Source organism: Ostrinia nubilalis, chromosome 3 (genome assembly GCF_963855985.1).
Source record: "Ostrinia nubilalis chromosome 3, ilOstNubi1.1, whole genome shotgun sequence".
NCBI classification, from domain to species: Eukaryota; Metazoa; Arthropoda; class Insecta; order Lepidoptera; family Crambidae; genus Ostrinia; species Ostrinia nubilalis.
The window spans coordinates 16882693-16896762 of NC_087090.1; the positions used below are offsets into that span (position 1 = coordinate 16882693).

Genomic DNA, 14070 nt, shown 5'->3' on the forward strand with positions numbered 1-14070 from the left:
ATCCAATCATTCCTAAACCATCTCTAAAACAATTCGATATTCCTAATAATTGAGTTGGCTTTCAATTTCAATTGAAATTCAAATAAATAACTTACCTCCCCGAATCAACTGGTAATTTAAAAAATGAAAATTCGGTATTTAATGATGAGTTTAAGCAACCAAATACCGAACAATTATAATACGACTTTTTCTGTTCACTCATTTTCGTCAATTTCGCAAAACAAAATAGTATCACAGGCGGTTGACCGGCGCGTGACTCAAGCGAACCACAGCGAACGTGTGGCGAACGTCTGTCGCACCACGTCGCGCTCGCATTCGTCCAAGACAGTCTTGCTAGAGCGGTGTCTATGTGTGCGTGGCTCGAGCGCGTTTAGTATGGAGTTTGTCTTCTGTTATATTTTGTGGCTGAGATGTGTTAAGGTTCAGCCAAACCAACGCAATCACACGCGATCAGCCGGCGTGCAGCTTATTTTTTTTTTTTGAAGGGATGGGCGCTGGTAGCTTGAGGAGCTTTTCCAGCTTCACCGGGCAGAGTGGCGAGTACAGAAGGTACTCTAGCCGTTTGGCGATCGTCGGTGCGCGTGCCGACGAGGCCGAGTGTGGGCTGTGGACGTTCGCGATCGGGCCGTATCAAGCGCATAAGGCGCCCGATCCGCGGCGAACCCAACTAGAGGGTTGCCCACCGCGGTGTTGGACCAAAGTCCGGCTCACTCTAGTGGGCCCGATCGAGGGGACTACGGACGCGGCCTGAGGGCACCACGGTAGGCTCGGACCTCGGCTCAGGCCGTGTCCGGGGGACGGATAGGGGACGGCGTGCAGCGATGGCGATCAATCAATTAAGTCTGATCGCCATCGCTGCACGCCGGCTGATCGCGGTGTGATCGCGTTGGTTTGACCGAACCCTTAGTTTGACTGAACCTTTAGGCTCTGCGCACACGGGTGACTTTTTGTCACCGCGACAGTTTATCTTGCTCTTTTACACTGTTATAAAGAGAAAAAAGAGTGTGTATGTTATGTGGTATGCAAAAGGAGCCGTAATAAAAATTATTAGAAGACATAAGTCACTAAAAATTATAGCCACCAGTAATTATAATCCCGCTGCTTCCTTGGCTCGAGCCGCTATCATTACGGCTTCCAATTAACATGACGCGCTGTCAACACGCCTTAATTAGGTAAAAGAAAGAGATAATTGGATTTAAAATGCGTCAGTCCAATACATAACAATCTTTTAAAATAAACGTAATGATTTTCTTAAATATCATGCAAAGGAAATCAAAATAAATAGCTATAATTTCATTTTAGAGGAGATAGAAGGTGGGTATATACGTTCAACGGTATGATTGAGTCATGTCAGACGCCTGTGGCAACTCATAAATCTGACACCGGAGGGTTGTGATGTCAGTTTTTACAGCCCACACGATAGAAGAAGTACGTTTGTAAATGTCGGCAGGATATAGAGTTCATTGTAGCGTAAGTCCCGTTACTGCATGATATGATATAATTTTATTGTATACCTAATTGCAAGTTAAGATCATTCATGTGAATTTTATTCTAAGTAAGCTCCTATTTCTACCCTTTAAATAATAATAATAATTGTTAAGAAGAGCCATCTATTGGAGCGCGTGAGAAGCTCCAACCAAAGATCAATGGCAATACTATCACCGAGCACACCGCATCGATTACGTCACGCGATGTCAAGAAACCACAACAGATGGCGCTGAAGCACACCTATATAAACGATTGCACGGACGCTTAACGTCTCTCATTCTCATTTGAACTTTCAACTGAAATATTGTAAACGCTTTATTGTAAAGTAATAAATCCCAGTATATCTTCAAAGTCGCCTGATTTACCCGTGTTGATCCATACACACAAGAAGATTAGGAGTCACAGACAATAGCTAGAAATTAGAAGCCTAGGAACACACTCTGAACACGCAAACATTGGACCTTCAGAGCCGCATCATCCATCATCACATCGAGGGATCAGCAAAGGGTCTGGCCAAATCGTTCCTTTTTTCCCCCATCTTATCCCATTTCAATTTTACTAAAGCTGTGCTTGTTCCTCTAGGTACCGTGTTGTGCTTCCTCACGAGTCACGTACGCAGTTTACAGGAATTTGGTGAGTACCCACTTTTATAAATCGTCAAAATGAGTGTTGAAAACGTAACTGTTCGTTGTAAATCTCCTAATTTGTGCGTAGATTCTGATGATACTGTAATTAGAGAATTAAATAAAAAACGCGGTTCAATCAAGGGTAGACTGACGTTATTCGTAAAATTTGTAAATTCTTTTCATAGCCACTCTCGTCCTAGCGATAAACAATTAACCGAATTAAAATTGCGTAGTGAATTAGCCAAATCATTATTTAGTGAATTTAATAGCATTCAAAGCTCCATCGAAATGCTCATGGTGTTAGATAGTGAAACTGCAATTCAGTTAGAACATCGTGAATCATTTGAAAATATTTATTACGAAACCATGGCAGAAGCAGAAAGTTTAATAAAACGTTTTAGCCTTTCTGATACAACTAGTGCTAGTTCTAGGTGTGAAGCTTCGATAAATATTAAGCTTCCTACTATTTCACTACCCTCCTTTGACGGGTCGTTTGAAAATTGGTTAGAGTTCAGGGATACCTACCTTTCTATGATTCACAACTCCACCCAGCTTGATGACATTCGTAAATTCCATTATTTGCGTACATCGCTAACTAGTCAGGCAGCTCAAGTTATTAAATCAATAGAATGCACATCAGAAAACTACACAATAGCTTGGGATTTGCTCAATGAGAGGTATAATAACGTCAAGTTGCTGGTACATAATCATGTGAAGTCTTTATTTACCATTCAAAATCTAAATAAAGAGACTTCATTTCATTTAAGGAAATTAATTGATATAGTTTCAAAGAATTTACGTGCCTTAAAGACACTCGGGGAACCTATAGAATATTGGGATACACTTATTATTTATATCATTACCTCCAAATTAGACGCAGTAGTTGAGAAAGAGTGGGAGGAACATAAAAATAATTTATTTACGCAGCATCATAAACGCATTAAGTTAGACGATCTCATTACATTCTTGAAAAATAAGGCTGACACTTTAGAAATGATTAAAGCGCATAATTCTTCATCATTTTCTAATAGTAAAGTCCCTTTTGATAACAATAAAAAACCTCAACAACAATCGCAACAAAAATCACATATTTTCGCTTCAACAAAAAATAATGTGAATTCCAAAAGTACCCGCACATGCTCATTATGCAGCGGAAATCATTCGCTTTATTCTTGTACTAAGTTTTTGGATTTAAACGTTAAAGAGAGATTAGAATTCGTTAATAATAAAAGGTTATGTGTTAATTGTTTACGAGCTGGACATTTCGCTTCAGATTGTTATTTTGGTCCGTGTAAACAGTGCAGTAGAAAACACAACAGTTTATTGCACAGTAACAATAATGATAAAGTAGAAAACGCATTAGTATCAGTCGTGAAGTGCCAACCGGATTCGAACCCCGTACTGCACTCGTCGGCAGTGTTACATACAGCCGAACCGACACGAAACGAGAATTCGAACAATAGTTTGTATACGCAGGCGTCAGAAACTGTTTTATTATCCACAGCTTTAGTGGAGATAGCAGGTAATGACAATGTATATCATAAGGCTCGCGCTTTGTTAGATAGCGGCAGTCAACATTGTTTAATTACAGAAAATTTACGTAAAAAATTAAAAGTCGATTCGATACAGTCCACATATAATATCACAGGAATAGGGCATTCACACACTCAGTCAACAGAGTTGTGCGAAATTAAGGTCAGGTCATTAAACGGTGATTATAATACTCGCTGTAAATGTATAGTTTTGAAACATATAACTTCAAATTTACCAACAGTTCCATTACATTATAACTCTTTAGACATTCCGAATAATATTCAGTTAGCCGATTCGTTATTTTATTTACCGTCAAAAATTGATTTATTGATCGGGGCTGACGTGTTTTGGGAATTGTTGATAGAAGGTAAAATGCGATTACCGGCAGGTCCTTACCTACAAAACACTACGCTAGGTTGGATTATTTCAGGCATTGTTGATAATTCAAAATCAATAAATAATAAAAGCCGTGTGGTGACGGCAGAGGAGAATACATTTGTCACCAACCCCTACTCTTCCCGCGGGTGTCGTAAGAGGCGACTTAGGGACTACACATCAAACAGAGAACGGGCAGCAGCGCTCTCTGAAAAACATCAATCTTTTAAACTGCGATCTCCTACTCGCTTGAAACATTAACTTATTTACATAATATTCGCGTACCGCGTCATGTTGTAGGAACGTGTGACCATTCTAGCACAAAATATTACAGGATCGAATTACACATATTTACGGATGCGAGCGAGGCTGCATACGGTGCGTGCGCTTATGTTCGGACGTGCAATAGTAATGATGACGTCATCACGGTGAGATTATTATGTTCGAAGAGCCGCGTCGCGCCAGTGAAACCGGTTAGCATTCCACGGCTCGAGTTATGCGGTGCACTATTGGGAGCTAGATTGTATGATAAAATAATTAAATCACTTCGATTGAACTTTGACAAAGTTGTTTTTTGGACAGATTCTACTATAGTTCTCAGATGGTTGCAAATGTCACCACATCAGTTAAAGACTTTTGTTCAGAATCGCGTTGTTGAGATAAATGAGTTGACAAGCAACACAATTTGGCTGCATGTAAACTCGTCAAATAATCCAGCTGACCTGGTTTCCCGTGGAGTACTTTTAAATGAATTGAGTTCATCAACTTTATGGTGGAACGGACCCACCTTTTTATTTGAAGATAGCATAAAATGGTCACAAAATCAAAATAATATTTTACAGAACTTAAATGATTTACCTGAGTTAAAACTTCCCACTACAAACTTGTTGTGTAGTAGCGATTCCAATTTACCTATCATTGATTTCAGCCGATTTTCTAAACTAAATCGATTACAAAGAACTTGTGCTTATGTAATGCGTTTTATACATAACATACGAACAAAATCTATTGATGAGCGGTTACACGGGCCGTTATCAGTAGAAGAACTTGATAAATCCTTATTGTTTATAGTTGGACAGGCACAAATAGAATCGTTTCCTGAAGAATACAATGCGCTTTATAATAATCTTTCTATAAATAAATCAAAACGTAATATTTCCAGTTTAAATATATTTTTAGATGCTGACAAAATCATAAGAGTCGGGGGCAGATTAGTTAATTCTGAATTTTCATATGACAAAAAGCACCCCATTTTATTGTGTAGTAAACATATCTTTACCTATTTATTATTTCAAAGTCAACATTTAAAATTATTGCACGCTGGGCCTCAATTAATTTTATCTCATATCAGAGACAATTGGTGGCCACTAGGCGGTAGAAACTTAGCAAAAAAAGTCGTTAACCAGTGTGTCATATGTTGTCGTTTGAAAGGTAAAATAGTACAACCAATCATGGGTAACTTACCAACTGAACGAGTAACTGCAAATTTTCCTTTCATAAACTGTGGAGTAGACTATGCTGGACCTTTATTTATTTTAAATAAGAAAGGTAGGGGTTCCAGACTAGAAAAATGTTATTTATGTCTATTTATATGTTTTTCAACTCGAGCGATACACTTGGAACTAGTAACTAGTTTGTCTTCACAGAGTTATATTTTAGCACTGAAACGATTTATTTCCCGGAGAGGAAAACCTTATCAAATATTTTCCGATAATGGACGTAACTTTGTAGGAACAGCTCGTGAATTTTCAGATTTTTTAAAGAGTAATTCTCAGTCTATCATTGATTACGCTTCAGATAATCACATTAAATTTAAATTCATTCCCCCTTACGCGCCTCATTTTGCCGGTTTATGGGAGGCTGGGATCAAGTCCTGTAAGCACCATATAACACGTGTGGTAGGAAATGTAAACATGACTTATGAGGAATTCAGCACAGTTTTGGTACAAATTGAAGCTGTCCTGAATTCCCGCCCTATGTATCCTTTATCCTCAGACCCCAACGACTACTCTCCACTCACTCCTGCCCACTTCACTATTGGTCGGCCGCTGACTGCACCTGCAGAGAGTGATGTTACCGCTGCAACCACGCACACACTCAATCGTTACCAGCGAGTTGAACAGCTGAGGCAGACATTTTGGAGGAGATGGTCTACAGAGTACATATCAGAGCTTCAGAAACGTACTAAATGGCAACAGAAAACTGAAGACTTGCAAACTGGAACATTGGTTGTCATAAAGGACGATAACCTTCCGCCGCTGAAATGGCGGTTAGGACGCATAATAACTCTGATTTCAGGCAGTGACGGCGTACCAAGGGTTGCTGTCATTCGGACGGCCACAGGCATCATACACAGGGCATTCTCAAAGATATGCCCACTTCCGGTCGCTGAGGTGCCAGGTTCGAGGCTCGGCGCGTGACACGACGTGAGCTGAGATGTTGAGAGGGAGTCTCTCAAGGCCCGCCGGAATGTTAAGAAGAGCCATCTATTGGAGCGCGTGAGAAGCTCCAACCAAAGATCAATGGCAATACTATCACCGAGCACACCGCATCGATTACGTCACGCGATGTCAAGAAACCACAACAGATGGCGCTGAAGCACACCTATATAAACGATTGCACGGACGCTTAACGTCTCTCATTCTCATTTGAACTTTCAACTGAAATATTGTAAACGCTTTATTGTAAAGTAATAAATCCCAGTATATCTTCAAAGTCGCCTGATTTACCCGTGTTGATCCATACACACAAGAAGATTAGGAGTCACAGACAATAGCTAGAAATTAGAAGCCTAGGAACACACTCTGAACACGCAAACAATAATAAATACACTTTATTGCACACCAAAGATAAGAACAGAAAGAAAAGGAACACACAAGGTACAACTAGGCGGTCTTATCGCTATATTTAAAGAGTATAAATAAATTATAGAGTTGACAAATGAGTTAATTACAGACGAATCAGCTTCAAAGCCTCTACTTATTGAAATTCAATTCAAATAATGTCTGTGTACGGGTCACTGAAATGTCAAAAGTCATAATGGCCTATTTATTTTTATTTTTATTTATTGGTTTACCAACAATTGTACAATAATACATACAATATAACAAAAAAATCCATTAATACTATGTTCTAAGAGTACAATATATTATAGTAGGTAAACACTGCATGCGTTTATGTAAACCAAACCATTCAAAGAAAGTAAGTACTTAGTCTAAAAATGAATTGCAAAGCAACGAGCAACCACAAGGCGGCTAGTGAGTGCCAAAATAGACAACAGTTAGATAATTAATTAAGTTAGGCTATTTGGTTAATCTGACGACGGAATTTAGTAATATTTGTGCCAAACAAATTAACATCAGCGCTGAGATTATTATATGACTTACACAGTCTTGAAACAGGGGAGTTGGATCCTGATACAGTTTTACGGTAAGGAGGGCATAGCAGTTTCATATGGTACCTTGGGTATCTGTGAGGGATTTTAAGTTTAAATTTAGAAAGTAGATTGGGGCTATCAAACTTACAGTTTAAAATTCTGAACAAAAAAGTTAAATCATGGGTAGATCTACGTGCTTCTAGGGATTTTATTTTAAAGTGAGCAAGACGCTTTGTATAACTAGGAATCTTTTTTGTTATTTTTGCCGAGAAAGCAAGGTGGTTCAAAAATCTCTTTTGAACACGTTCAAGACGCAAGCTGTGAGTCGCATAGTGGGGTCGCCATACCACCGAGCAATATTCAAGGACACTACGCACTAGACACTACGGCCTAGCCTAACAAGCATACATTTTCCAGCCCCCAACCAAAAACCAAATGAATGTTTGAATAAAATTCACACACCGTCAAAAACTCTTTCATTTGGCGTGTCTCGCTAAAATTTAAAACCGACGCATCTGCATACAAATCCCGTCCGAAACCACATAATACTGCAGCTCCACACATAACCATAAAACAAAAACAGTTTTCGATACAGTCTCCAGCATCAGTGCTTTTCAATTGTTTTCTGTGTACAATGTGCCACTTACCGACGTCCGCTGAGGCGGAAGACTGTCCACACCCATATTGTCACTTATTCACTCAGCATTTTGTGTTAATTTTGATTAATTTTCAGGTTTTTAAGCTCGAATCGCGGCCGCAGGACGCACGCGGGCGCCCATCGCAGTGGAACTGGATACTGGAGGCTAGTGAGGCGCAATGTCGATTTTTCAACTCATTATTGAAATTTTAGAGCCTACAAACGTTTATGGACGGAGCGAAACGTGTTTCGAGGTGGTTTAGGGTAATTGAGGGCGTATCGCCTTATCTTTCCCTCAGGTAACGTGTTAAAGACAGGGGGACGTGTAAAGTTAATGGATGTTTTGGGATGGCTATGCTAGTAAACATTTGATCATGAAAAACTAGCGTAAAGTGACTCATAAAACTTTATTTTCGTTTAAAATATTGTTGAACATTACCGGAACCTATAAACGATTTGCATGAATTTCATATCTTTCCGGTTACTTTTACATTTATTTATTTTTGACTTTTCTAAGTAAACTTGAATAAACGCATAATCAAATGAAATCAAATAATCATATTCATGTCTCTATCAAAAATAATTTCTTGAAACTGTAAAATTACAACAGTTTTTAGTACATCCAGCCAATATCTGCTAAATAGGACTAAGGGTTTTCGAATAATTTATTTTCGAATATTCAGTTTCACTTTTCATGACCATCTAAAGATGCGTAATGTAAAATAATTATTACAATTCTACTAACTATTACGAAACGCACAAATCTATCGAGATCTCAACATCCCTACCGCTCTTGATGCTGCGCGCGCCGTCACCGCACGGCCTCACACCTCATCTCGCCTCTGCAACTGAAAGCCCACCCTGCCCCCTTGACTTAGGGTCCAAGGTTGAGCCCCAAGCCTTGTCCTTCAGCTAAAGGCAGCACAAGTGATGAACGCCAGTAACTGGCAGTAACAGAGGTTTTTGCAGAAGTCTGCATGCAAATGGCTGAACTAGGTGCAACTGTTAAATTGTTGTAATTAGCTTGACCAAACTACCCAAATTACCTACCTAATACTGTACAGATCACATAAATGCTCGTACGCTACTAATATTCTATGGGATTGGAACTCTTATTGTAAGTAGGTACTGAACTCTTCTTATTCTGCTTCTACGAGTCAGAACAGAAAAAGTACGAATAAACGAAGATGCCGTTTCTTACAAATTTTGTTTTATTATTATGTATGTAAGCTTTTTAAACACTTGTACTTTTACTAGTTGCTAAAATTTCAGTAAATTTGTTTTTTAATAAGAAAGTCTTTAACACCTAGTTTTAAAGACCGACTAAGTAGGTGTAGAACATTTTCATGACCAAGACATCCCCGCTAGCTCTTTTTCCCTTGGGCCGCCTGCGTAGTCGTGGAATGGCGCTGGTGATAGCATTTACCACCCTTTCAGCACTAAACGTTTACTATAGATGTCCCTACCACCGCGGGCAACAGACCTAGTACTGGAGTATGAAGTATCTCTGGAATTGCGGACTAGGGACCTAGTACGGGATTAGGCGCAAATGCCAACCTGTAACCTTTAAACGTAGCCTTTAGGAATGCGTGGGAAGAATTTACTTGGGGCATTGATTGTTTTCAGTTGATTAATTGTTTGTTTAAAAGGATATCTTTTGTGTAGTCTGAAACACTGAACAGTCTTTATGAGCCGCCATTGTATAAGAATAATTAAAAGAGACTGATCGCTTAATGAGCCTTCCAAAACCCAAAATCAAGAAATACGTATTAGTTAGGTATTTGTATTCATGCAAGATTTAATCCTATACATAATATTGATGACTATTGTTTTATAATTGCTAAGATTTTGGATCTTGATGACTGAAATTAATAAGTATGTATATGATTTGACTAGCGGCTGCCCGCGACTTCGTACGCGTGGATCCTTTCTTAGCGGATGCCTACGTCATAACTTCTACCTGCATGCCAAATTTCAGCCTGATCCGTCCAGTGGTTATCCGTTATACCTTTGAGTTATATGTGTTTAAATATGCTGCAGCCGCATCGAAAGTTGATAGGTTAGGTAATGATAACGTTAGTGGGACATGATGGTAATAAGGTAACGATAGGATCATTAACAATTATACACCAAAAGTTAAACAATTCTTCGAAGTTACTATGTCATACATGTATCTATCATAGTGATACATAATGTCGACATCAAACAAAATTAGTGGCCAAAAGGAGATGCAAGTGCTAGAGATTCGTTTATTTCTATTTATAGTAGTTAATTAATTACTGAGATAGCAAAGAACAACTTAAAACATAATAAACTTGATACCTTGTGGGTGTGTGGGAAAGCTTCTTAAAAGATAAGTATATTAATAGATTTGGAAAACTTTATTTGCCGATAAACAATATTCCTAAAGCCATCATTAAGCTAAAATCGAAAATATCTTCGCCCACATCACTTTATAACTTCGTCTGCTCGTGATTGCTTATTACTAGGGAAAAATAATTATCTTAATAAATTAGACCCGAAAATAAGGTTATATTCCAGCTTAATAAGTTAGATGTGTCTGCTTTGTAGGGAGGAATGTTTATTATCTTGAAGAGTTGACATCAAATTTAACAGATTTATTTAATGTTTCTCAATTATATTTTGAATATCATAGATCTTTTTAATACTAACCTGTGATGATTTAGTTAGTACCATTGGAAAACCCCCAAACTTCTTAGGAAATATAAAAAATAATTTAGTGTTATCTTACAAAACAGACATTCAAATTACACTACTCCCTATATCAACTTTAGCTAATGTTTTACCATCAATTAAAAGTTTTTTCAGTCGTCTAACACGGATTCCTTAGAATGCACATACTTATTTGTGAATTTACATTGCGTACTTATAGAGCAAGAGCTAGTGAACGCCAGACCTTTATAAAAGCTTTTTAAGCTGAGCTTTTATAAAATTCATTGGCTCTTAGTCCAGTATATTTTAATTATAGAATGCGTCCAATTTGTAGTGGTCATTTTGGTTAACATGGTTATTAATAGACTGGGCCAAGACCCTTTTTCCACATGTTAAAACAGGCTATAGCGATACAGGGTCAAGTTTAGTTTAAAAATAGGCTTCAAACGTTATAACGATGACTAATAGATCTATGTTATACAGACAACGGTATACCAAACTATGGTATCGTATGTGATTGTAATGACGCTATTTTGTAATAAAAATGTACCTACAGTCTGATGTGATGTCGATTATTCAATAAGTAAACAGCTAAGGTAAACGGCTACTAGTTCGTGATAGTACGTAAGTTCGTAAGTTTTTTTTCTAGCTCAAATAATAAGCAAATGGAGTATTATTTATAAAAATTCTTCATTACTACAAAAACTCTATTATTTAAGCTATCTAAAAAACCAAGTACCAACATTGTGGCGCCAAAAATGAGAGCAATACGAAGCTTCAAACTCTCAGAGAGCCAAAAACAGCCGTGCGGCTTGCAAAGGTTGCTCTCACCGTAAGGTTAGCGCTCCAACTTCTTAAGCTTATAAAAAGGCGAAGGAACGTCCATTTAAATAAAACTTGTAATAGAGGTTACATGTGTTCCTTGACAATTGATTTGGCTTAGAAAAAAGTTATATGAAAACGTAGAATTCCTTTAAAATTGCGATTAATAGACTCACGAAATAGCGTACATATTATTTTTCGGGTGTCCCCTATTTCGTGACACTACCGATTCAAGGATATTATGGATAACATTTTGATGCTTGGTTTTTAAATAATTATTTATGATAATTTAAATGTAAGTTATGAAACAAATAATGCATTTATTTAAGTTTCTCATGACCTAAATTCGGTATATGTTTCGTTCACTAGAATTTATATGACACGAGTTTGAAGTTCACATATATGACCAATTTTAAGATAAATTAGCATAAGTAGTACCAGCACAATTTTGGTTTTATTTCGATTTGTTTTATTTATCTTTGTTTATTTGTATTGTATATGGGATAGATAATAGTTAATTGACACATTTTGACAATAATCCATGAATTTTACTTGGGGAATTTGGAATAATCAGTATCACGAAACAAGGAACCGTATTATTGTTACTTTTTTCCAAGTTCGTGATATATAAATGTATGATGTTAGGTACTTTTATGACACACACCATCAAAGAAATCGACATATTTTTTAGTTTTTAATACTTACCTACCTAAGAAATGAATTAATTACTTACTTTTTGTTATGAGTCATTGGCGTATCTGGGGTTATTTTCAGAGGGGGGGGGGGCTACCCTCACTTGAAAGAAACAGCTCCAGGGGTGGGATTATGGGGAGAAGGGGGGGGGGGGGGTAAGTCCCCCCCCCTACATTTCTAATGGTTATATAAATATTTTCACATATTGTTAGAATTAACAAATCAAAATATTATATTAGACACATTATTTCTTATGAATATTTAATTTCAGGTATTAAGTAATATCGTCAATTTCACATCATTATTTTATTCTAATTTTTTATTATCGTTTTTAAATTTATTAAACCCTTAATCATTATTAAAATATCCTAACTGGATGCATAAAACCTTATCCCGAAATAGGGGACATGAGTTCACGAACTTAGAAACAGAGCAAAATTTTGTCACGAAACAGGATCCAAACAAGAGGTCCGCAGAACAATTAATATAAAAAAAAGTTCAAACTATATAACTATAAATTATGTATTAACTTACTGTCAAAAGACCAAAGTTTAACATACAAAAGCTTTCATACTGATATCATGCTTGGTTTTTTTTAAATAAAATGTTAAAGTCGTAAGAGCCTTAATATACCGAAGTAGGGGGCACTTACCTTATAGAACAATAATGGAGCAGTCTAGACTAAGGCTGGGTTACACCATCTTACTTAACTTTAACAAACGTCAAAAATCTGTCAATCTCCATACAAAAAACATCGGTTGTCTCTGTAATTACGGTTAAAGTTAGGTGGTGCAACTCGGCTTAATTGCGTGTTCTAGCTCTAAAATATTTGAAAAGTATGTACTGTATGTTGAGCCATGCACAATGGAGGACATATACTTATCTGTACTATAGAGCTTTCAGACGAAAAAATATTTATAACGGTATAAAAATTGTGTTAAACGTGATAAATGTAGACAGAGCAGTCTGTAGTACCTACTTTGTACATACAAAATATTTCACGTATTAATATAAAATTAATCATTACCAAGTAAGTATGTCTGCTGGGGGCAAATAGGTTAAAAGTTTTATTACATTCACCGAATATACTCAATTAATTATTAATAAACAAAATCCATCCATCCAATCCAAAGCCTATTTATTTGTTATTATGCTAGAATGCTTCAATTTGAATATTTTATGAAAAACATACAAATTATTTATTTTGTATTTCAAATGGTAAAGACTGAAAAAGTTAATATAAAATTATTAGAAAATACTTACATCGTACAAAATCATGTCGAGGGTCGTTGTGTCGGTCACCTGTTGCACTGTCGTATACGTTAGGCTCTCCGTTTTTGTTTTCTTCAGTCTGTCTTTGTTTTACTATCAATTGAAACCCAATCGGAGTCTAACGGTTACTTAAATGTATAAAATTTAAAAAATGTTTTGAACTGCGACTTCACACAATAATACGCAAACTGAAAATTTTCAGTTTGAAATGTCTGCACAAAAAAACTAGTTCATTCTTCGAGTTTACAATGAAAGAGATCGAATGTGCTTTCTTCGATTGAAAATAAACTATTTACCTAATAATAGTCACAAAATTATACGAGTATTAACTGTCACTAAATTAATGGTAGGCACGCAAGACGCAGCACTTGAAAAAATACTAATTTTTATTTTTATTAATGTCTGTAATAAACCAGCCAGTATTCAAATCGAATTCGAATCACAACACTGGCCAGCAACACGCGCAATAACTGTCAATTCGAGCGCCATTTATTTTTATTTACAAATGGTCATAGACAATGGTTTCGCGGTGGAGGTTTCAGCAAGGAGGCTTGCACGCCCGGCTGGCTCGCGAC

At 37.1% G+C, this 14070-nt stretch overlaps 1 protein-coding gene and 1 long non-coding RNA gene across 2 annotated transcripts in view; one reads left to right on the forward strand and one right to left on the reverse strand.

Annotated features, from left to right (window-relative positions):
* Positions 1–13808, reverse strand: part of LOC135088071 (dual specificity tyrosine-phosphorylation-regulated kinase 2) — a 106027-nt gene extending 92219 nt beyond the window's left edge. Inside the window, exon 1 of the mRNA XM_063982955.1 lies at positions 13487–13808. Within this exon, the coding sequence (XP_063839025.1) occupies positions 13487–13501 (15 nt within the window). The 5' untranslated portion in view covers positions 13502–13808. The remainder of the gene's footprint in view (positions 1–13486) is intronic.
* LOC135088066 (uncharacterized) lies at positions 1596–6737 on the forward strand. Its single transcript, XR_010260954.1, has 3 exons — positions 1596–1995; positions 2071–2121; positions 6018–6737. It is a non-coding gene; the product is annotated as an uncharacterized LOC135088066 (long non-coding RNA).
* Positions 13809–14070: the final 262 nt, after the last annotated feature.